The sequence below is a fragment of the Stylophora pistillata genome, chromosome 13, assembly GCF_964205215.1.
Source record: "Stylophora pistillata chromosome 13, jaStyPist1.2, whole genome shotgun sequence".
Taxonomy (NCBI): Eukaryota; Metazoa; Cnidaria; class Anthozoa; order Scleractinia; family Pocilloporidae; genus Stylophora; species Stylophora pistillata.
In genome coordinates, this window is record NC_142531.1 from 2483296 (window position 1) to 2505564 (window position 22269).

At 40.2% G+C, this 22269-nt stretch overlaps 2 protein-coding genes and 3 long non-coding RNA genes across 5 annotated transcripts; 3 read left to right on the forward strand and 2 right to left on the reverse strand.

Annotated features, from left to right (window-relative positions):
• Positions 1-482: 482 nt before the first annotated feature.
• Positions 483-5303, forward strand: LOC148717256 (inositol polyphosphate 5-phosphatase K-like). Its single transcript, XM_088742477.1, has 6 exons — positions 483-716; positions 1428-1584; positions 1901-1975; positions 2290-2358; positions 2921-3103; positions 3543-5303. The coding sequence occupies exons 1-6, from the start codon at positions 577-579 to the stop codon at positions 3612-3614; spliced, it is 696 nt and encodes a 231-aa protein (XP_088598603.1). The 5' UTR covers positions 483-576; the 3' UTR covers positions 3615-5303.
• On the reverse strand, positions 957-3547 carry LOC148717257 (uncharacterized). The gene is made up of 2 exons (XR_015994445.1): positions 3372-3547; positions 957-2022 (listed from the first exon to the last, which is right to left on the reverse strand). It is a non-coding gene; the product is annotated as an uncharacterized LOC148717257 (long non-coding RNA).
• Positions 5304-5982: 679 nt separating the features above from the next.
• LOC148717258 (uncharacterized) lies at positions 5983-18610 on the forward strand. Its single transcript, XR_015994444.1, has 2 exons — positions 5983-6361; positions 17928-18610. It is a non-coding gene; the product is annotated as an uncharacterized LOC148717258 (long non-coding RNA).
• On the forward strand, positions 7599-10055 carry LOC148717259 (uncharacterized). Its single transcript, XR_015994446.1, has 2 exons — positions 7599-8585; positions 9330-10055. It is a non-coding gene; the product is annotated as an uncharacterized LOC148717259 (long non-coding RNA).
• LOC111344513 (uncharacterized) lies at positions 18589-22143 on the reverse strand. The gene is made up of 5 exons (XM_022951752.2): positions 21995-22143; positions 21198-21322; positions 20341-20371; positions 19381-19408; positions 18589-19071 (listed from the first exon to the last, which is right to left on the reverse strand). The coding sequence occupies exons 1-5, from the start codon at positions 22021-22023 to the stop codon at positions 18823-18825; spliced, it is 462 nt and encodes a 153-aa protein (XP_022807487.2). The 5' UTR covers positions 22024-22143; the 3' UTR covers positions 18589-18822.
• Between the last annotated feature and the right edge of the window lie 126 nt (positions 22144-22269).

The window sequence follows — 22269 nt, forward strand, 5'->3', positions numbered from 1 at the left end:
TGCCTCCCCCCTCTCTCCCTGCCTCTCTCCCTGCCTCTCTCCCTGCCTCTCTTCCTGCCTCCCCCCTCTCTCCCTGCCTCTCTCCCTGCCTCCCCCCTCTCTCCCTGCCTCTCTCCCTGCCTCTCTCCCTGCCTCTCTCCCTGCCTCTCTCCCTGCCTCTCTCCCTGCCTCTCTCCCTGCCTCTCTCCCTGCCTCTCTCCCTGCCTCTCTCCCTGCCTCTCTCCCTGCCTCTCTCCCTGCCTCTCTCCCTGCCTCTCTCCCTGCCTCTCTCCCTGCCTCCCCCCTCTCTCCCTGCCTCTCTCCCTGCCTCCCCCTCTCTCCCTGCCTCTCTCCCTGCCTCTCTCCCTGCCTCCCCCCTCTCTCCCTGCCTCTCTCCCTGCCTCTCTCCCTACCTCCCCCTCTCTCCCTGCCTCCCCCTCTTTCTCCCTGCCTCCCCCCTCCCCTTTTATCTTCCCCCTCTCTTTCCCTTTGGCGTTAAGAAGACGACGAGGTTTTTGTTGTGTCGTTAGTTACCCTGGTACTTTGGGTCTGTAAGTTATTCAGACCGTTAGACATAAATCCTTATTAGATATCGTAATGTGTTTGGCTCTTTTCTTTCCTCAGCTCTTACAAGGTCAGAAAGACGGCAAATATTTTGAAAAATTCCAAGAAGGAGGGCTTACCTTTCCACCCACTTACAAATACAAACCTGGAACAGATCAATGGGACACAGAAAGGTAGGTCACATTACTCATAGAGAGAACCGTCAACCAAAGCTGAGGAATTCACAATGACCGATCAGATCAAAGATGGAGAACATACGGAGCCAATGAGAATTCGAATTACATACATACAAACGACCATGATAGGGCTCGAAGTTAACTTTTTGTTTCACTGGCAAAGTTCTGCTGGTGAGATTTTTTTCCCACTTGCAAACTGGTCAGACTACTAGCAAATTCATCGCCACCGACACTGACACTCTTGAAGAAAGAAGTTATATTTGACATGTGTAATAAAAATGATAGCCCCGAAACGACGAGGAACAACAACAACACGCGAATGCGCAGGGACAGAGCTTCGGTATAATACCGTTGGTGAGTGGCTGACAAAACGCTCAGCGTCCGCTGTTTCATTTTCCTCACATGTCGTTCGTATATTCCTTCTTGCGTTCCAACAGCTTTCTCCAAATAATTAGGACACATGGATGATTTTAACTCGCAAACGTTTGCTAGAGGATATTATCAATATCACTCGCATTTTGCGGGTTTTCGAGCGTTAATTTCGAGCCCTGCATAAGTTTGGGTTGGTTTTCATCTGATTGGTTGATGAAGTGGCGATAGTGTTTTAGACAAATCACATAGTATAACTGAGAAAAACCAATTAATTCCTGGACTGCTTTTGACATTTATATGAAAACTACTCTAAAATTTGTTGTGATCCCATTACAGTGGAAAATATCGCAAACCTGCCTGGACTGATCGTGTATTGTGGCTCGAATCCGAGGAGAGGAAAAACACTGTTACACAGGAGAGTTACGTGTCTTATCAGTCTTACCAAACAAGTGATCACAGACCTGTTGGTGCCTCGCTTGCAGTGAACCTTAATGTGAGTGGCTTAATATAAATGATGTTATACCGCTTTTTGATATCGAAGCCAAATCGCAAGAGCCATTCAGAAGAAAGGTTAGCAATGCAAGGAGCCAATCGCAGCTCGACAGTAAGTACGCGTGGTTCAAAGCGCTGGAACATAGAGTGACTGATGGCACGATTAGTTTTATTAACATATGATAAGTTGAGAAAGATGTGCCGGTGTCTAAACCAGTTGCAGACTCTGGTAAAGTTAAACCAGTGCAATCCTGGGCGGTGTTTGACTCTCGATGAAATTGCTCAGTGGCTGATGTTATTTTGTTTGCCTCGTACAGGACTCCACCTCGTCAATGGAGGATCCTATTTCGTGGAAGTTGGATCTCATGAGTCTTCCATGGTACGGCAACGAGGTTGGTATTCGCTATACCAAAACCAAAGAAATTGGAGAGGCAGTGGTCTGCAAATAATAAGTGGGCGCGCTTCGGATACGAAGGACCAGATCTTATTAGTAACAAAGGCCAGTCATATCTGAAAACTTAACCTGAACTTGAAAACACCAAAGAACAAGTCTTGTGTATTAGCTTACGCTGAAACACTGACTTCATGCCTTTTGTAGGCTGCGTGCCTGTCGCATGTATGCTACAAGAAAATATGGTTAACTTATACATTTGCAGTATCTTACTGCTACTCCCGTTTTTTTTTTTGTGTGTGTGTCTGTGTGTAGGATGGTTTGTGTGTATACGTGGTGAAGAACTACAAGACATACAGCTGGGATTGGATTGGTCTCTACCGGGTTTGTACATATTTTATGGTTCCTATACCTTTTTAAATAATGTCTTCCCGCTTTAGAGTCTTCATTCCTTGGGCTGATGATTTTGTTGGTAACATGATCAACGTAACGTGAGGTTTAAAAGTAGTAGAAAGACCTTTAGGTCTCGATCCTTCCCCTCCGTGACACTACATACAATTGATCAGAATCGGCGAAGCAAGTGATTTTCCTAATAAAGGCAGGGAATTAAGGTTCTTTGGACCTTTAACCTGAGGTAGCTCGCAGACGCATTTAAGTGCAAGCGTGAGGCAAACTGGCTCGCGAAGTTGCTCTCTTCTCAAACGCAAAAAAGGTTTGCTCGTATTTTGTAGTTTAATTTTGTGGGCTCAGCTGTTCCTTATACTTTTGATGGTCTTCCACAATAGCTGAATTCATTTGATACGTACATCACAAGTCGTGAAGTTAAGTAAGAAATGGCAAAAATTCGTTGAAAGTTGATAGATAAGCTTGGGAGTGGATACCAATGATAATCGACTCCTTTACTGAATAGTAATGCGACTCATTGCTGCGAAACCGTTCGTTATAGGTCGGTTTTCAACATGTTTTCGATTACGAAATGTATGAGTGGGCCGTGGGGGACGGGGATGAGTACGGCGAGAACGGCTGCGCAGTGTTGTTCGACTGTCTGCCAGAGGAGGCTGGCCATTACGTGATGTGTTGCTACAGCTACAAGTTGGACTGCATTATATCCGTCAGTGAACCATTTGAGGTAAGACCCAATACTTTCTTCACTTCTTAATTATGATTTGCCAACGCTGCAATGTGACTGACTAGATTTAAAATGTATTAATGCTTTGAATGGGAATTGACTGGGCAACCTTTCTGGCTTCGTCGTTGACTCCAGAAACCCCCCCCCCCCCCCCACATGCTAAATTTTTTTTATCGTTGAAACTTGAATCGGAATTGTCTTAAACCGGACTACACCGTTGGGAGGTAGGTTGCAATAGATGTTTCCCTGTCATTGTTTCCCTTCTTACCCCCAGAAGAGACGGGTGGATTCGTGGGGCAATTCCACGGGTCCAGTGGTCTCTTCGGCGGAGGAGCCGGGGCTGCGATATTTCCTGAACAGCGGTTATATATCGAGCCTTGACACCCACGAATACCTTAGACTACCTCTTCTCACTGACGTATTCTTTAATCTTCCACAGATTCTTCCACCCCGAGATGAAGATAAGAATCCAGTTGAGGTTCAAGTCGAGCAGCCAACTGAGGATGTGTAAACAACAATAATAACAACAGCTTTTCCTGACGCTGTAGCACTTCATAGACCGCGAAAACCTTTGCAGTTCACATGGATAAGGAATCATTTTATGTGAATATTTTAGCACGGTAGCTAACCATATTTTCCTAACCGCCATTTTGAATGATGGGCCCTTTGGGTAACCTTGTTATTGACGTGTCCTTGTTAACTGTAAGATGTGTCTGTGAAAAGAAAAACCAGAAACAGCTTCATGAAGGACCGTTATGACCTATATTAAACTGACACTAGCCTAAGACCCCTAATTTTTCCCCTATATTTACTGTAAAATGAACCTTTGCTCACTCGACACCTCTATCAATCGACTGCGGAAACCAAAAAAAACGCTTTTATAGAACGAGAATAAAACATGAACAAGAATTGCCATGAAATGAAATGCTGATGTGACAAATCTTGTTCTCTGCCTTATGATGTATAACTTTCTTAAAATGTGTGCCATCTTAGCACCACGTTTATCTTCATTGTACCCAAGGTGTCGTGAAATAGCAGAGCGAAGGGTATAATTTAAGCCAGCAGCAGTTTGAAAGTCTCGGGGTGTCGGAAAGTGTTTGCAGTCTGTCGGCCTTTAACATCTTTTGACCCCCAGACTTCGTCAGGCTGTCCGAGTTCAAATCATTTAAAGTGGCAATGATCAAGGGAAGATCAAAGGAAAAGTTTTAAGTTAGTTTAACTTAGTTTTATTTTACGAGTCCTTTGAGTATACACAGTTTTTAATTTATTAAACTGAAGCATCAAGGTCGTTATCTAATATACTGGAAACCTTTCTAGAGGTTTTTCCTATAGTTATCGGTGAGGGTCGCACATGCTGTACATATGAATTTTTATTAGGCAACAGTTTTTTGATCCCAGCGGTTTTTTCCAAGACTGAAAATGAAATAATGGGTAAATTTAGCTAACATACCTATGGAAAGGCGAACTCGACGAAAATGCACATTACCATATGCATATGCTTGTTTTAGTTTTGCATCCGGTTGGTGAGGGAACGAAATGATTCTAAAGTGCTTACAGTGAGTAAAAGAGGGCCCCACTCAACTGATAATTGCTTTACATTCTTAAGCATTGCAAACTAATAGACTAATAGTCAAACAGAGTCTTAACAGTCTCTTGCTTTTCCCGACCCTACTTGGAATTCAAGCCACGAAAGTCGCTTTTTTACTTTGGCTACGTACTGCTTGCATCCATTGGACTCTGCAACTCAACAGGAAATCGACAGGCAGTTGAACTCATCTAAGAAATTTGTCAGAAGGCATTTCAATGGAGTGTAGAAAAAGGAAAATCGAAGCAATCGCATCAACCAATCAGCCAAAGGGAACTAACCTAAGAGCCAATGAGCGCTCAAAGTAGAATAGGGCTACTTTACAATCTGATTGGTTCAGGGGTTGACTAATTAAAGGAGAAGAGATAGGGACTATTAATTTTTAGATTACTTTCGACTGTTAATTGCAATGATGAAGTAAAGTATATCCCATAATGTAGTTCAAGGTTGTATAAATTGACTTTAGTTTTCAAAGGAATCCAATAGACAAATAATTTAGTGCTAAGCATGAAGCAAATCTTTAATAAAGTAGGTGGATATTTTAACATTATACTTAGTTAATATATGTGAAATCGACTCTGTTTAAGCTACGAAAATAAATATCAAAGCAGTGAATGGAGGGTTCTTTTATTTCGTTGATTGAACGAAAATCTTTTAACTTTCTGGGTAGCTGATGGCTGGAGTCTTGGAGGTAATGTCTTGTTTTTGTCATCTCTTTTCTTACTCTATCACTCGAAGGAGTGATCAATAGGTAACTTCTCCACAAAATCTCAATACAATATCCTGAAAACAGATGATAAAGATCGCCACACTGATCAGCTGAATGGTTGGAATCTTGATGAAGCACCAAATACTATGAGCTGTTTAACAATGACATGTATAGGAGCTAAGAAGGCTTAGTATCGCTAAGGTGTTGAGAGTCAGATCGGCAATACCTTTGTGTAAACATGTTTGAGTGGCCATAAATTTCGTAAATTAATTTCTTGAAATTCTTTGATGACTACACTGCCCATCCTTTGTGCGCTCAAAAGCTGGTGAGCTGTTGTTCTCCTAGGCTCGATTGCCAGCAGCTGTTCGGGAACCGGAGCCCGCGCTCCTCTCTCTTCTCGGGGAGGAACGGACCCGAGAGAGCAGCTGAAATCAAGCCTGCGGTTCTCCTTTACACAATGCGTTCTACGACGGCGCACGATTGCTAAACTGTTAACATTGTCCATTTTATTGAGAATATTTTTGCGCATAATCTCACAGGTAGTTAGAGGGCAGATAAAAGACGCGGCATTTTACGGCCGGATTCTGAGTCAAATTGTCTTGTATTTTTAAACGGATTTGTTGAACTGAAAAAAGTGTCGTTACTGATCATGGGAACATTCAGTTTTTAATGCAAAATTTAAGCTGCTTTTAATTTTGAAACAACTGATTGGCAAAGTTCGTGTAGGTTAGTCGTCAGTGACTACGACCCTGACCATGATAAATGTTCGAGCCTCGATCCCAGATTAGCGTGGGACCGAGGTTCAAAAAGCAAAAACAATAAGGTATTATCACATAATTGGCAGTCTTTCCAGGAAAACAATTATACGCCCGAGTTCCTAGAAGTGCGACGTTATAGCTAACTGCAGAGAAATTTTTCGAAGAAAATCAGAAGGAAGAAGACCTTTGTCGTTAACTTTTAGGAGGTAAGTAAAGATCTCATATCCAAAACATTTCTTTCTATGTCGAGCGTGGTAAAATGCCAGACCTTTGACTTTAACATATTCACAAACGATGCCAAAGATAATTTGCAATTTGCTTTGTTCGTAATCCAGCCTAGGTGTTGTGGTTAATAAGTCATAAACATGATGTATTCCGCAAGCATCTTAAGGTTTAAATTAGGTACTTTTTGGCTTGGTCTCTAAGTACAGATCCTGGCGTTTGTAAGAAGTTTCGAAGACAACGGCAGATGAGACTGTCCGAAAACATATCTTCGGAAAACATTTAAACCCTTCAGTTTCAAATTATGCTTTCATCCAGTTCATCATTTTCAAGCAAATGCGAAATAACTTTGTATCGTTTTTTTTTTTCTACTGTACTACAATACTATTGTAATGTTCTGTTTTTATTCAATTAGTTCGCGTTTGTGCCGTGAAGTTATGAGTGAATTTACGTAACGTTGTAGCTATTTATTTTCGCCAGTATGCACGTTGTTCTCGTTAGATGGTTTTCCTTGCCTGTTGAATTCAACTAAGTCAGTCGTATCGTCAGTTTTTGATAGCGCTGTGTTGCTTTATTTATTTAATCACTTTCACCAGAGTGTGGTGAGGGTCGCACAACAGAGCGAGGCTCCAAATTAAGTGCGCCCTATATCCCACCCCAGGGGAGGACATCCATCACACAGTAATCTCGTGCTTTCTGACTCACGAGTTTTACTGCCGGACTTTATTGCGCCACAAATTTCGAAATTTTCGAATTTCGAAATTACGTTAGAACGTAGTGTTTTTTTTGCTACTAGTAGTAAATAGTTACTGGTTAAATTGGATACTCGCTGCAACCATGAATTGTCTGTTTGAAATTCAACCAACAGACTAAACAGTTTACCCACCCATGTCCATAAAGCTTTGAATTGTAAAGTGATTGCTGTTGTGTAACTCAGGTTATTGTACGGTAGTTATTGACCAGAAATTGTTGCGTCCGGTGTGATCTTTCGCCTTTCGTTTTTGTAATGCTTTGTTTTCTACACTGTAATACTTCTAAAAAGCCAGAGCGATTGAATAGTACTTCATGATGAGCTTTGCCCACCAAAAAAATTTATGCAAATTAGGCTAAGCCGGATCTGAGTTCCGCCTGGCAATTATTAACTGTAAAAGAAGATCTCAGTTCGCGCCCACAGCACGTTCAAGGTGTTGCGGAAGAAGTTTCTGTAATTACTTTTTGGCACTTTTCGGCGTCAAAATTGCATAGTTTGGGTAACCCAGAACCCTTAAGCCGACCTTTCTTGTCATAACACGAATGTTTTCCAGAAAGGGACACGCGGTAATGTCGGTGTCACTCGTGTGCAGGCATTTTTCCAGGTAAAACCCTCGCGTGGAATCAACTCATGTTTACTTTAACGCTCCTTTTATGCACACAATGTAAGCCAAAGCAATTTTATAGTTAAACGTAAAGATCAGAATGTTTTCTTCTAAGGATGATAAATGATCGGCGCTGAACTAAATTATACGTTGAAGAAAATGCAAAACAGCATAACATGCTAAAGAGGAAATTTGGAAAAATACGAAGTTACGGAAACCATGAAAATCTTCGATTTTCAAGAAAGGAAATTTTTATAATTCCAAGCCAAGTAAGCTTTTCTAGTGTTTCATTCTTTAAGGCTTTGTGTAGAGCGGGGCCTTTGTTTTATAAACCGTAAAACTTAGTGACAAGTCGAAAGGGCTCGCTCTTGGTTATGATACCAAAGAGTAGAGGGACACCACGGTGATCTTCCAGGTGTTTGATCATCGTCGCCGCTCGTGGCGTACTTTGCTACTTAGGTGAGCGAGATCGACGTCCTTCCTCTCTTTAAATTCTGACAGCTGTGTGAAAGACCTCCATACAATGAAAAACGGTCGATTGTGCTTTTTCAGTGGCGGCTTTAACGCTCGTCCATATTCAGCGCTTATCCTAAACATGGCATCTCTAGCTATCTACAAGACACGCTGCGATGTATTATTCGTCCATGTTCAACACAACTGCGCTAGTGAGATAGAGAATCGAAAGATCACATTGTTGCGCTCGAGGCAGAGTGCGCTAAGTTTGCCAAGTTCTACAATGGACAACAGATCGTACGGCCTCCCGCAAGAGTAAGGACAAGGTCTATCAGTTACAAGCAATGGATAAGTGGCATTGTAGAAAGTTTTAATTCGTCCGTGCATCCAAAGGCCGATGGTATGTAATTTTGCTCTTTTCCGTTCTTCACACACTCGAATAGCTGTTAAAATTAAATTTAATTGCGGGTTGTGCAGTCAAAATGCAACGTCGCCCAACATGGTTTTAGTTAAACCAGCGTCTTCTGAGGCGCTTCCACCAAAATAATTTAGAAGGGAACAACAGCGCTAACCGATTTAATATCTTCTCAAGAACATGTCAAAGTCTATTAAAACACAGAAATTAAAAATAGTAAGAATTGGTGGTTCATGTTAAAAAATTATTAAAGAACACTTCTCAGTTTGGCTCGATAGTGCTGTCACTTTGCACTAGTTGTTCAGAGTGACTTACTCATTACTTTCAGTATTTGTTCGAGCTTTTCTTCGACGAAATAGGGGACATACAAGAAATCGCAATTCACCTCTAAAACAAAAATAATAACAAGCTCTTCTCCCAATTGGACACCAGATATGACTGCGTAGTAATAATTGCGTAGTACGCGAAGTTGCAGTGTAAGAAAAATAATGAGTGAAGAAAATAATTCTAAGTGCTGTACAGCGCCTTTTTTAACATAGATTACCTAGCTAAAAGACCTCTTGTCTTAGATATTTATGATAATATAGGGTGGTCCCCAAGGAATAATAATAACCCGGCGTCTAGTTTTGTGATTGACAAAGCCTGATAACTCAGGTTTATGTTTGAAGGGGCATTTCACTCCAGAAGTAAATAATCTCTTAACTTTCGTAATTATTATTTTGGTTTCAGGCAAATGGTGTCGGGTGGAAAGATACTAAGTTCCTGAAACATACATCCAAGCTTTGATGGGTTCTGTCCTGGTGTACCGGTTCACAAGGGAATTACCATTGTTCTTTCTTTGTTTAGGAGTTATCGGCTAGCTATATTGTTTGGTCTTTTGTATTGGCTCTTGTGAACCGGTACACTGCGGCCCCCTGTATGGAGAGAAAAATCCAAAGTTTTTTATTACAGGGATGGTAGAGTGAATGATGTCATTTCTGGTCTGAGTCATCAAAGTTCTGTACCCTTAGAGTTTAAGAAAAGCTATCGGGGGAATATGGAGGTTGCTGCAAGTAGTAGCTGTTAAACTCTCAACAAGCTTTACAGGCGGCCAAGGAAAGAGCATGGGGCAAGAAATCAAGCACGATTCTCACCCAGTAAACTAACATGGTTGTTGCAAATTGAGAGGGACGAGCAACCAGAGAATTTGAAGTAATCTGGTGGCCTGATCTTTTCTCAGGCACTAAAAATGGGAAACTGACCTTGCGATTTTATGTTCGTAAAGTGATACTTTGATTTCAATGATGTGTAGTACACAGTCTAGTTCACTTGTTCGTCATGTTTCCATAAATTGAGTAGCTGTTTCTTGGCAGTTTTTGTAAGTTTGTTTTAAAAAACGAGAAAATGTGTTTTGCATTTAGAGGAACAAACTTGTCTGTAGAAGGCTAAGATTAAACCCTGAAAACAGCAAAATAACCCTGTAATGTTAATGCAATTCATGTCTAGCTGGGTACACTATACTCTGATGCGCTTCATTCTGTTGTAACCAAATTCAGAGGGAAAAAACACCTGGAGAAACTCTTAGAGGGATAATATCTGTGGACTTTCACCATTTCTATGGTCATCACGAATGACAGAATAAAGCAGTAACTGTTCACCAAAGTCTTAATTCACTTAACTGAAAGAATAATGAGTTTCAGGGAATTATAGATCATTTTTTCCCAAGCATCTCTAATAATTCATGATGGAAATAATAATAGCATTGATAACAATAATAATGATAATAATAATAATAACAATGATAAAAATATTTACAATAGTTATAGAAATAATGTTCATTATCCTGATGGTTATAATTCCTATGATTATTCCCATTAATCTAATCATTATTATTATCATTTATATTACTATTATGATTATTTCAATGTTTATCTACAAACAAAATGGTGTTATTGTTAGTCTAGCTGAATGAGTATCCAAGTGATTGAAACTGAGGCAAAAAAAAATTAAAAGACAGAAAAACCCCAAAAACTGTTCAGGACTGCAATTCTTGAGTTGGCTCATTGTGAAAGGTTTTGGGACTTCACTAAGCTATTGCTGTCTGTAGTGGGCCCTGTGTCAAAGAGAGAAAAGTAGCAGCTGAATTAATAATAATAATACTAAGGACAATGATAGCATTGATTGACCAAAGTCACCCTATGACTAATAACAGATGATATGTGACAAACAGCATAAGCAACACACTTTTCAAAACAAAAAGAGCAAGCTAAAACTGCCATCAGATAAAAATAACTGTCCATAAAAGACTGGCAGCATAGAGCTGAAAAAAAAAAATAGGGACTGGTTCTGCCATCAGATAACAACAGTCCATAGACTGACTACCCAAGAGAAACAGAACAGATTGGTGGTTCTGCCATCAGATAACAACAGCCCACAATGGACTGACTACCCAAGAGAAACAGGTCCACCTGTTAGTTCTGCCATCAGATAACAACAGTCCATGGACTAACTACCCAAGAGAAACAGAACCAGGCAGGTGGTTTTGAATCAGAAAACAATTATTTAAGACATTAGCCCTCTGTCTTAGAAAATCTTCTGCATTCTAACAATCTATTGAGGAGACAAACTATCAGAAACACTTGAATTTCTATTTGGGGGGGAGGGGGGAGGAATTGAATGAAAATCTACTTGCTTGAGCATGCCATCCTCACTGAGCAGCCTATTTCAATTTGAAAATGATGATCACAATCATAAAGATAATGATAATGATAACAATAACAAATCATTATTATTATCATTTATATTACTATTATGATTATTTTAATGTTTCTCTACGAACAAAATGGTGTTATTGTTAGTCTAGCTGAATGAGTATCCAAGTAATTGAAACTGAGACAAATTAATCTCAAGAAAAGACAGGAAAACCCCAAAAACTGTTCAGAACTGCAATTCTTGAGTTGGCTCATTGTGAAAGGTTTTGGGACTTCATTAAGGTAGTACTGTCTGTAGTGGGCGCTGAGTCAAAGAGAGAAGAGTAGCAGCTGAATTAAAAATAATAATAATGAGGACAATGATAGCATTGATTGACCAAAGTGCCTCTGACTAATAACAGATGATACGTGACAAACAGCATAAGCAACACACTTTTCAAAACAAAAAGAGCAAGCTAAAACTGCCATCAGATAAAAATAACTGTCCATAAAAGACTGACAGCATAGAGCTGAAAAAAATAGGGACTGGTTCTGCCATCAGATAACAACAGTCCATAGACTGACTACCCAAGAGAAACAGAACAGATTGGTGGTTCTGCCATCAGATAACAACAGCCCATAATGGACTGACTACCCAAGAGAAACAGATCCACCTGTTAGTTCTGCCATCAGATAACAACAGTCCATGGACTAACTACCCAAGAGAAACAGAACCAGGCAGGTGGTTTTGAATCAGAAAACAACTACTTAAGACAAGCCCTCTGTACAATGTGTCTTAGAAAATCTTCTGCATTCTAACAATCTATTGAAGAGAAAAACTATCAGAAACACTTGAATTTCTACTTGGGGGGAGGGGGGCTAAATAAATGAAAATCTACTTGCCTCAGCATGCCATCCTCATTGAGCAGCCTATTTCATTTTGAAAATGATTCAATCACAATCATAAAGATAATGATAACAATAACAAAATCATTAATAATAATGATAATTATAATAATCATAACAATAACTACAATAACAAAGTCCGTGTTAGTCTGGCCTCTACCTTGCAGAAAATACAGCCCACCAACTGAAGCTGAATTCTTTAAAGGAATTGTATTGCAATTGGTCATTGAGGCACTCAAGCCACCTCACCACGACAAGGTACGAACATTGAGGTGGAAAAAAGGGTCTGTAAAATTGACTCCGTGCTGATTCGAGATGAGAAATCCGTGTTCGAAGCTTCTTCAGTTCTACTCCAAGGGAATTTACTCTAGCTGATCTTTCGGTAAGTTAGGAAGCGAGCTCTTCGGAGTCGTGACTGAGTTTGGCGCCAAAAGATAAATTTTTCGCGCCTTCGGGCTAAAAGTCTAGTGTGGCGGAGTTCACCAGATTTACGATAGTCATAAATCCCGCAGATTCAATAAGTTCGTCGGGGATTGTTTTATTACGAAGAAGATAGACCAACTATTAGACCGAACGTGAACACAACGTGAACGAGGTCGGGAATCCTGGCTAACCCCACTACTCCGAACGATGATTTGGCCGGCTGAAGTTCCCGCGTCGCAACACTTTGGATTTCGTCGGGAAATATCTTAAATACATCGCGTATGAAATATTTACACAAAGGAACGTCACATACCTCTTTTAAAAGTAGATACCAATGCATGCAAGGGTCAAGTGTGGCACTTGTAATCCTGCAAAGACTCTGCGTGGTTAAGTTAGCCGGTGGAAAGCCGCACGTCGAAGATCCGACTGCCTCTATGACTTCATTTCGAATGGTTTCGAAATCGAAAACATGATGCTTTTCGAGATTTCGACATTAAAAATCTCGTCAAGGTTTAATATCATAATATTGGTAAGAATTTAACCAGGATACGAGGCCAAGTCGTGCGATCGCCACAGGTTTTGTACCAAAACAATAACATTGTGTACTACGATCGCAAAGCGTGAGCACTGATCGACCACCAAGTGACGCAATACTGGAAATTCGATACGGTTGTTATTCAGGTCACACGGCACATGAAAATTGCGATATCTTCTGTTACTGTTTTATGGCAAACCAAGCTAAAGAATCATACCAAAATAATCGAAAGAGAGGCTTTTTCGAATACGGCGCCTCGCAGGTATTACCTCTTCTGTGAAAAGGAAGGATCTTTGAAAGACTACGTGATTAAAAATGTCGTTATAAGGAAACAGGCAGAAACAGAGAAAACGCAGTATTTTATGACCATTACGCGCACAGCAAACTTCATTTCATTTCATGATTTTGATTTTCATTGCCAACAGGTGACCCCGCGTTAACTCGCACGCAATCGCGTATCTCTCGTGGATTCGTGGGCGCTAATCTGTGTAATTACATTGTGGTGTAATTAATGTGATGACATCCACCGAACGCCTTCTTCCCCAAACCTTGGGATCAGTTTACGATGCCTGCTGAGAATTTTTTTCTTGAGCAAAGCTCGTCATGTTAAACTGTAAATAGGCAGCATGTAAACTGAAACAGTTAAATTATATTTCGCAATCATAATTCGTACAAATTCAGGTAGAAGTATTATTTTTGTGTATCGAGTACAAGTAAACGCCCTTGGCTTTTGGTACAGATCAGAACATTTAAGAAATTTAAAAAAAATCTGCGAGACTTGACACCAAAATTAGTGTAGTTGGGGTTCTTTCGAGACTCGGCGCAATGGCTGACGAGATTTCACAATCGGATGAAACGCTCAAGATGCTCGAATTATCGATGTGCCATTCGCCAACGAAGTGAACCATTCTATATGCTTCACGGTTAATTTACTTTATAACATAGCTAGCAGAGCCGCGCAATCAAATTCAATATACGTAAGCGTGCTCAAAATCTCGATAGTGCACGCTGATGGCATATGGTATTTCGCGGACTGGACTGTTGGCGCATGTCAAACCAATTTGTAGCTTAAAGGTCAAACAGGGATTGTCATTTATTGAATTGGCTCGCCATTAAGTCTTGTGATCGTCTTCGTATGGAATTGTTTTTGTTGTTGTTGTTGTTGTTAAGTCAGCGTTTTACTAGTCCGCGTTTTACTAGTCCGCATTTTACTAGTCCGCGTTTTACTAGTCCGCGTTTTACTAGTCAGCGTTTTACTAGTCAGCGTTTTACTAGTAAGCGTTTTACTAGTCAGCGTTTTACTAGTCCACGTTTTACTAGTCCTCGTTTTATTAGTCCAGTCCAGTCCAGTCCAGTCCAGTCCCCCGTAATACCATATGCCCCCGCTGATAGCGTGAGCAAATCGCTTCGCCAGAAAACTTTGAGAACCAGGAACTGCGAGAGAGTGTTATTTAAACAACCTGCCCAGACCAACTTCAATGGCTTTGTAGTGCTGGCGTATGTACAGGGTGTTTCCGAGAAAATAAGTCGCATATTGAAACATCAAAAGGTCAAAGTAGCCTACAAACCACAACAAACAATCAAAAGCCTTTTTCCACGCCCCAAGGAGCTAGACGAACCTGACCGCCAGAAGTCAGGCATGGTGTACAAAATCAATTGCACACAGTGTAATTTTAAGTACTATGGCCAAACAGAAAGATCATTAAAGACCAGAATTGCGTAGCACAAAAAAGCAGTTGCAGGTTTTGACTTAAACTCCAAAGTCGCAAGCCATGTCTACCTTTTTGATCATAACATGGATTTCACAAACGTCAAGGTCGTTGGTTTCGAAACTAATTACCACGAGAGACCTTTCCTTGAAGCCTGGCACTCTACTTTGGATCCGAATGCCGAGAACGATCACATCGTACTTCCAGAAGGCTATAAAGACCTCGCGCGAGCTTCAAATACATAGTTACGCGCGCAAGCTAGCGTCACGTTTTTAACTTTAATAGTGTATGATAACGAACTTCGTTTTTCATATCACTAATGAAGGCTTAAGCGTTAACCGAAATGTCTGTTTCAGAAATAACAACTGTCAGAAGCAACCAATTGCGATAAAACTCATATATTTACAGTTGTTCTCGGAAATAGTAAAACTCACGGAAAAATTGTCTGCAAAAATCATGATCATGACTAAAAAACCACACGAGTACATACGGGTAACATATGAGTAACATACTAGTAACATACGGAACATACGGATACATACAAATACATACGACTAACATACGAGTAACATACGAGTAACATACGAGTAACATACGGGTACATACGAATACATACGAATACATACGTAGACAAGCGAGTGAAAAAATACGAAAAGTACGAGTAGAATTCATGCGAGTAAATTTTTATGCAAAGTAACGACAACTTAATTAAAGTATAACAAGAGAGAGCAAAAGATATGTGATATTTGCTCGTCACGCATTACTTCCCCGACTAAGGAAATATTGCGTTACAAGAGCAAAGATCTTTGATATTAAACTGGTGCCCTGGGGTCATGCCAGGTAATCCGATGTGCGCAAAAATCGGCCTGTCGTGCAGTGGATGGTCTTCACGCGTTCAATCTTCACTGTGCACTGAACAGATTGAAGAGGGTAATACTGATTTACAGATGACACAGTTGAGAAAGGAACCGAAATGTAGGTGTAACTAACAGTGGCAGGACCCCAGGCCACCACTTTAATATCAAGAATCTTTGCTCTCGTAACGCAATCTTTCCTTAGTCGGGGAAGTAATGCATGACGAGTAAATATCAAATATATTTTTCATGTTATATTTATAGTTAAGTTGTCGTTACTTTGCATAAAAATTTACTCGTATGAATTTTACTCGTATTTTTTCGGAATTTTTTACTCGTACGTATTCGGATGTATCCGTATGTTACTCGTACGGTCGTATGCTACTCGTATGTTAGTCGTAGGTATGTATCCGTATGTTACTCGTATGTTACTCGTATGTTACTCGTATGCTACCCGTATGTACTCGTGTGGTGTTTTAGTCATGATCAAAAGTCATTACCACATTTAATGACATCGAATTACAGATGTAGCGATAACAGTCTTTCTGTCTGGGTTTCCTTCACGAAAATAACTTTTAAATGGTTTTTTTTTTTTTAACTCAAAGAAAACTTGTTTTTATTGTAGCTTGGTGTCATGAGAAACAAATACAAACTCCGATGGAAAACATGACGGTAGGACAACTGAACACAAACAAATATTTCGCTCATCGAGAACAATCACTTCTGATATCGTTGTCCGTTTTTCGCGTCGGATTTGATGCACAATTCCACCGGCTATGTTATAAAACAATTGGTTCATTCGCTCCGACGAAGGGCTAACGCTCGAAACGTCAGCTTCTATAATGTCTATAATCGTAACGGTGCCCAATTTACCATTTCAACTTTGTTGATATATTCAAATTAATTGGTTCATGCCTTTAGCTGTGCACTATCGAGGCTATCGAGTTATGGAGCACCTGGGAAGTTTGGAGAGCACTCAAGAAACTAGAGTTGCCCTCGGCTATTGCCTCGGGCAACTCTTACGCTTCTTTCGCGCTCTCCAAACTTCCCGCGTGCTCCATAACTCGATAGTGCACGCTAAAGCATAAACCAATTGTTAAATAGGCGCGACTGCTGCTTACCTAGTTCAGACCACGTGACCAATCGTATGAAGCTGAAAAGGTTTCTTGTTTAGCTTAGGCCCGTTAGATCATCTTGAAATCCTTATGCGAGTCTAGGCGAGCCCTGGATTTTTATGTGCTGCAAGACTACACATTTAATTTTACTCTTTGGTCGTTGGCCGTTGTAAGGGGTTAATTCTCCCGCGATAATCGTCATCGGCGGCCGTGTTTGGGTTTGTTCTTGACCTCGTTTAAAGTCTTAAAGTTTTGGTTAGGTTTTTGTTCTCGAAGATTGGTTGTTTTTCAAGTGCGTTGTTGTTCATTTCGAATATCTCGAAATTGTGTGGGTTTGCGTTGTAGAAATAGGTTTACTCTTCTATGCTTACCGATAGGGTATTTGAGAGCATTTACTTGGAGCTGAATTAGAAAGAGAAAGACAGACTCAGAGAGTGACATAAGAGTTCTTGATCAAACTTCTGGTGCCTCCCGTTTGCGCTTGGTGTTCTAGCTAGTTTCACCCCAATAGTCCAACACATTAAATAAGTGACACTTTTAGCAATAAAGATTTAGCGTCTAATGAACCAAAAGATCAAAGACATTTGTGACAAGGTTGCGAAATTTTTGGCAAGCGTTATCACCCTTCCATTTTCGACATAATCGTGTGATTCTTGCGCTTTTCATTCGATTGCATAGTCACAAACGGCGAGATAAGGTCACATTTGTTTAAGGCTAGACCGGTGCAATCGACTCGGGGTAAAGAAGCATTAGGAAAACGTACTAAGCTATTTATCAAGGGGATAAATAAAGAAACTGTGCCGTGCTGCGTCGGTGGGGGTAACAAGGTAATTTAGTTCTATCAACTAAGTTGAAATTGTAAATGGGCCACCGTAAAGAGTTAAAAAGCTGACGTTTCGAGCGTTAGCCCTTCGTTAGAGCGAATGACGAAGGGCTAACGCTCGAAACGTCAGCTTTTAAACTCTTTACGGTGGCCAATTTACAATTTCAACTTAGTTGATACAACCAAATAAGCTATTTATCAGATAGCGATTTGTGCATTCGAATAATAAAGGTTAGGTGTCCAACTGAAATGATGTTCTAGACATCTCACTTTGATTGATAATTAACTTTCAGCACAAGAACAGTGAAATGGCTTTTGTCGTAAAGTTTATAGTGGTGTTGGCCATGTTTATCCAGATTGCTCAGTCGGGTTTACTGGCCTACGGAATTTGCCAGACAGGATGTAACACCGTCTGGGTAGCCTGTGTGGCTGCAGCTGGTGGTACAGCCGGTGTTTCCACAGGAGGCGCAGCAGTTCCAGCCGCTATTCTGGCATGCAATGCTGCCCAGGGTGCATGCATGGTTGCATGTGTTGCTGCTGGTGCAGCACCAACACCTTAGTTATCGGAGAGCGGGATTGACATTTTTTTTCTTTTCCTTGAATTGAAAAAATGTCTAAAGTTGCCTTTGATTTTAGCTAAGCTTGTAAAGTCTGCTGGTAGGGATGATTTTAAACGTTAGAAGGAATTGTTAAAAATGTCAAGTAGAGTTTCCTTAATCAGCGTGATTTAAAGTAACACATTTATGAACTTGTTGAGTATTGTATGTGGCATAGATGTTTCTGTTAGGTCTGCTGGAACTTTGTCTTTTTGTTAAGGCTTCAGAGATTATTTTAAACGTTAGAAGGGATTATTAAAAACGTTAAGTAGAGTTTCCTTAATCAGAGCGACTTAAAGTAACGCATACCTTTTTTTTTAAGTATTGAATGTGGCATTAATTTTTCTGTACAACTTGCTTATTAAACGACTAGAAGCGTATCCAGATCATTTTATTTTTCTGGGAAACCATACGGTTGGATATGGCGACGTTTCCTTCACAAATGATGATCTTCATTTGGCCCTCAAATGCTTATCTTAAAAAAAAGAATAGTTTTAACAGCACAGACAACCTGGTAAATATTATTTCAGAAACATGTGAAAGGCAGTGGACTGATCACATTAGCAAATGTAACAAACTTCGTATTTTCCCTTCATTTGGCGTTCAAAGTACTCTTCCTGGCCTTTTCTTGGTATGCCACTTTGTTGTTATTGTACATCTCGAGTAGTGTGTGGTCAGCGGCGTTTGCCAACTCAGGACGAATGAGCAGAGCGAATACTCCACTCAAAACATCTTGAACACAGCGGGTTGGTAACCAGTTTTCGTCGGTCAGAAATCCCAGGCACACGTGACCATTTGACGGGCTCACATTCAAGTGATATATTGGAGACAGAAAACGAACCTGAGGTGAGAAAACAAAATGGCAGACACATGATATCTCCCTCTTCCTCTTTCACATGTAGAACAACAAAAGAACCACCTGATGGTTCTGTTAAATCTAGCAACCTCGTGTTCTTGACGCTTTCCTCACGAGAAAACGTGAAAACCATAAATTGAAGCGAAATTTTGAAAGTATTAATTTCGATAATGCATTCGTTTTAGATGCCAACAAAATATTTACCAATTTTACACAATGTCTTTTCGTTTAAAATCAGTCTTGTAACCATAGTTATAGATATACAAGCGTTTAGGAAGATTAAGAATTACTTACCGTCGGCGGCCCAAGAGGGTAATTTTCACTAGACAATGGTCAAATTAAGAGTCAAGGATATAAAGTTGGTGAAAAGTTTAAATTAGCCCTCCTAGACTTAGCTTAATTGAAATGGACTCAGCCGTATACAGTTGCAAATTTGTTAAAAAACAACAACTATGCGACGAAAAAAGCGACCCCTCCTATAAAATGTGGTTGATAAATAGCCCATTTCCGAATTACCCTTGGGCCTCATTTTCAAAACGAGGCCTGGTGCTCAACCATTCTTGTGAAAATGAGTTTAATTTGCATGTGAATGAAAACTTATAATCATATGAAAGGATGAGCACCAGGACTCGTTTTGAAAATGAGGCCAAGGGTAATTCGGAAATGGGCAATTAAATACTGCCTTCGTCCGCCTCTTCGGAGTAGTTGTTAATTAAGCTATAGGTTTGTGGTTTTCTGTAGAAGGGGTTGAGATAATTGGACTAGTGAGTACTTATGGTAGATCGCCGAAGAGAGATTGGATTGCAGAATGGTTGAAGAAGAAGAAGATGCGTGTTGCGAATTGTATTTTCGCTTGTAGTACAACGCCTCTTATTGACAAATCTGACTCTTACATGTCTATAACCGTCAATAATGTGTATTGAACTTTTTCATAAAAATCGTTCGTGTTTTCCCATTGTGTAAACAAGGGAATATTCCTGTAGAATATCTCAAAGTGTCCGATATACATAGACGCCGGAATTAGGGACGAGACTGGGGCTCAGTTTGGTGAATGCGTTCGTCAAGAGAACATGTAGTCTCGAGCCCGTTCATCCATTTAGTAGAGTTTGCGGTTAATGCGAGAAGAAAATTTCAAGACTTTGGCTGGTGTCTGCCTAGTAGGAGGTCCACTTAATATAGTTTTTTTTTTCTGAAACGGAAGGAACCTATTTTAATACGGTACGTTGCATTAAAGAAAGAAGCTAGTAAGGATACGGTAAATAAACTTGAACTTTGAATAGTCCTCCTGAAAATTAAAAAAAGCATAACATTTTGCTGATGCTAACGAGTTTAAGGAAAGGCGTGAAATAACCTAACATGCTCGTCAAATGAATCAGGGCATTACCTAAAAATGTGATAGGTAGAAAATAATCTGGGACTGAGTTGGTTTTGCTTCTATTCGCTCTGTTATTGTTCTTGAAAACTCTCGCCAGCCTTTCAACTGATCAGATGCAAAACTAAAGGAAATTCTGCCTTGGTCAATCACGGCCCTCACTTTCCACTGCCAGAGTTCTTGGTGGCTCTTTGTGTTTTCTACCATTGGCCGTTCTGATCCTCGAGGTTTTGACCGGGTTAAGGACACTCAATCAACAAACGCTCTAATCAGTTAAGCTCGTCAGATGCCGATGAGCTTAGTCTATGAGCTTGTGGAGAAGTTGGGTAGGCGATTATCCACTAAGTATCGGTTGAGTGAGATTAATATAATTAAAACCGCAAGTCGAGACAAAAATAAAATATCACAAATGGTCAAGGAAAAATAAAAAATGATCAAGACAAATTTTTGAGAGGTATGCATGACAACGCGAGCTGCCAAGTTGGGATTGCCTTCAGTTTTGCTTCTGATTGGTGGAGGAGGTATATTTAGATTTTTTAGGCCATAGTTAGTAGACCATTCACAAAGTTCAGTAAAGCCAAAGTAATGTAATCCGGGATCCCCTCCGACAGTCAATGGATAATTGTTTTAGGATTAAACTTAAATATCAACTTGAAATCAATTCACGGTAAGTCATTGATGAAGGTAGATTTTTGATATGAGTAGTAGTTTGTTTCAGCAATAGTTAGTTGACAATTACCATCATAAAAGGAGTCTTTAGGTCCCGGTACCACAGCCTCCCACAACTGAAGACTGTCAGATGGAAGTGTCACTTCGATTCCATGAGGCTTCATGGACTGCAGTTGTTTTAGCTCCTTCTGCACCCTATGTTACAAATGATAATTTGAGCGCCTCAAAGTATTTTTTTCATTACAATGTATAAGATATGTTAAAATTTAACAGCTGAGTCTCTTTTAAGAGCGCCAACGACTAAAACAAATCAACAAATATTTCATTGCCTACGAGTCCAATTCGACTATCAGACTTGCAAAATAAATCAAAGCCAGGAGAAAATTACAGGAACGTTCATCAACTCAAACGGATGTTTCTATCAGTGTCCTGTGTCCTTTCTACTTCGCAGAGACACAAGCCAGGGCTTCTTGGTTTGGTAAATGCCGCTGGCCATGAGAAGTGGAGACCTTTCATAAAAAACAGAACTTCTTACGAAACTTACACCTACCCTACCCTCCCCCTGTCGATCAAGTGGAATGTATGAAAAGTAACGCGAATCTTGCCGTAAATTATTAGCCTTGAAGACAATTACAAATATGTGTAAACCTCGATTAATTTTTTCGTACAGAGTATTCAATGCATCCTGGTTATTCTGCGGTGCCTCAAATTTAGAAGTGAAAAGATCTTGTATGCTTCGTATTTGCAAATCGAACTTATACATGTTGGAGCGACGGAACCACCTTAATTTCATTTTACCTGAAATTTTCAAATCAACCTCTTTAACTTAAACAACTAAATGCTAGATGAAGCGAAGACCCCTCTTACCTTGAAACGAAATCTCTTCTAAGGCTCATTGTACGTGCTCGGAAGTCTCGCTTTCTCGATACAAAACACCGTGGAACATTAATGGTTCGATGTTGCTGGGAAAATTACCCTCATTGTTTGAAGGGACAAATTATGCTTTGTTTTCAAGGGAATTTCCCTTGATATGAGTCACTGTGGGAGAGGGAGAGGGGTTCAGTACTCTCACTGCTGTATTCTTGCCGAACCTAGTATGATTTTTAGCGCATTTTGCCAGGAAAGAATACTCCACATTCAAT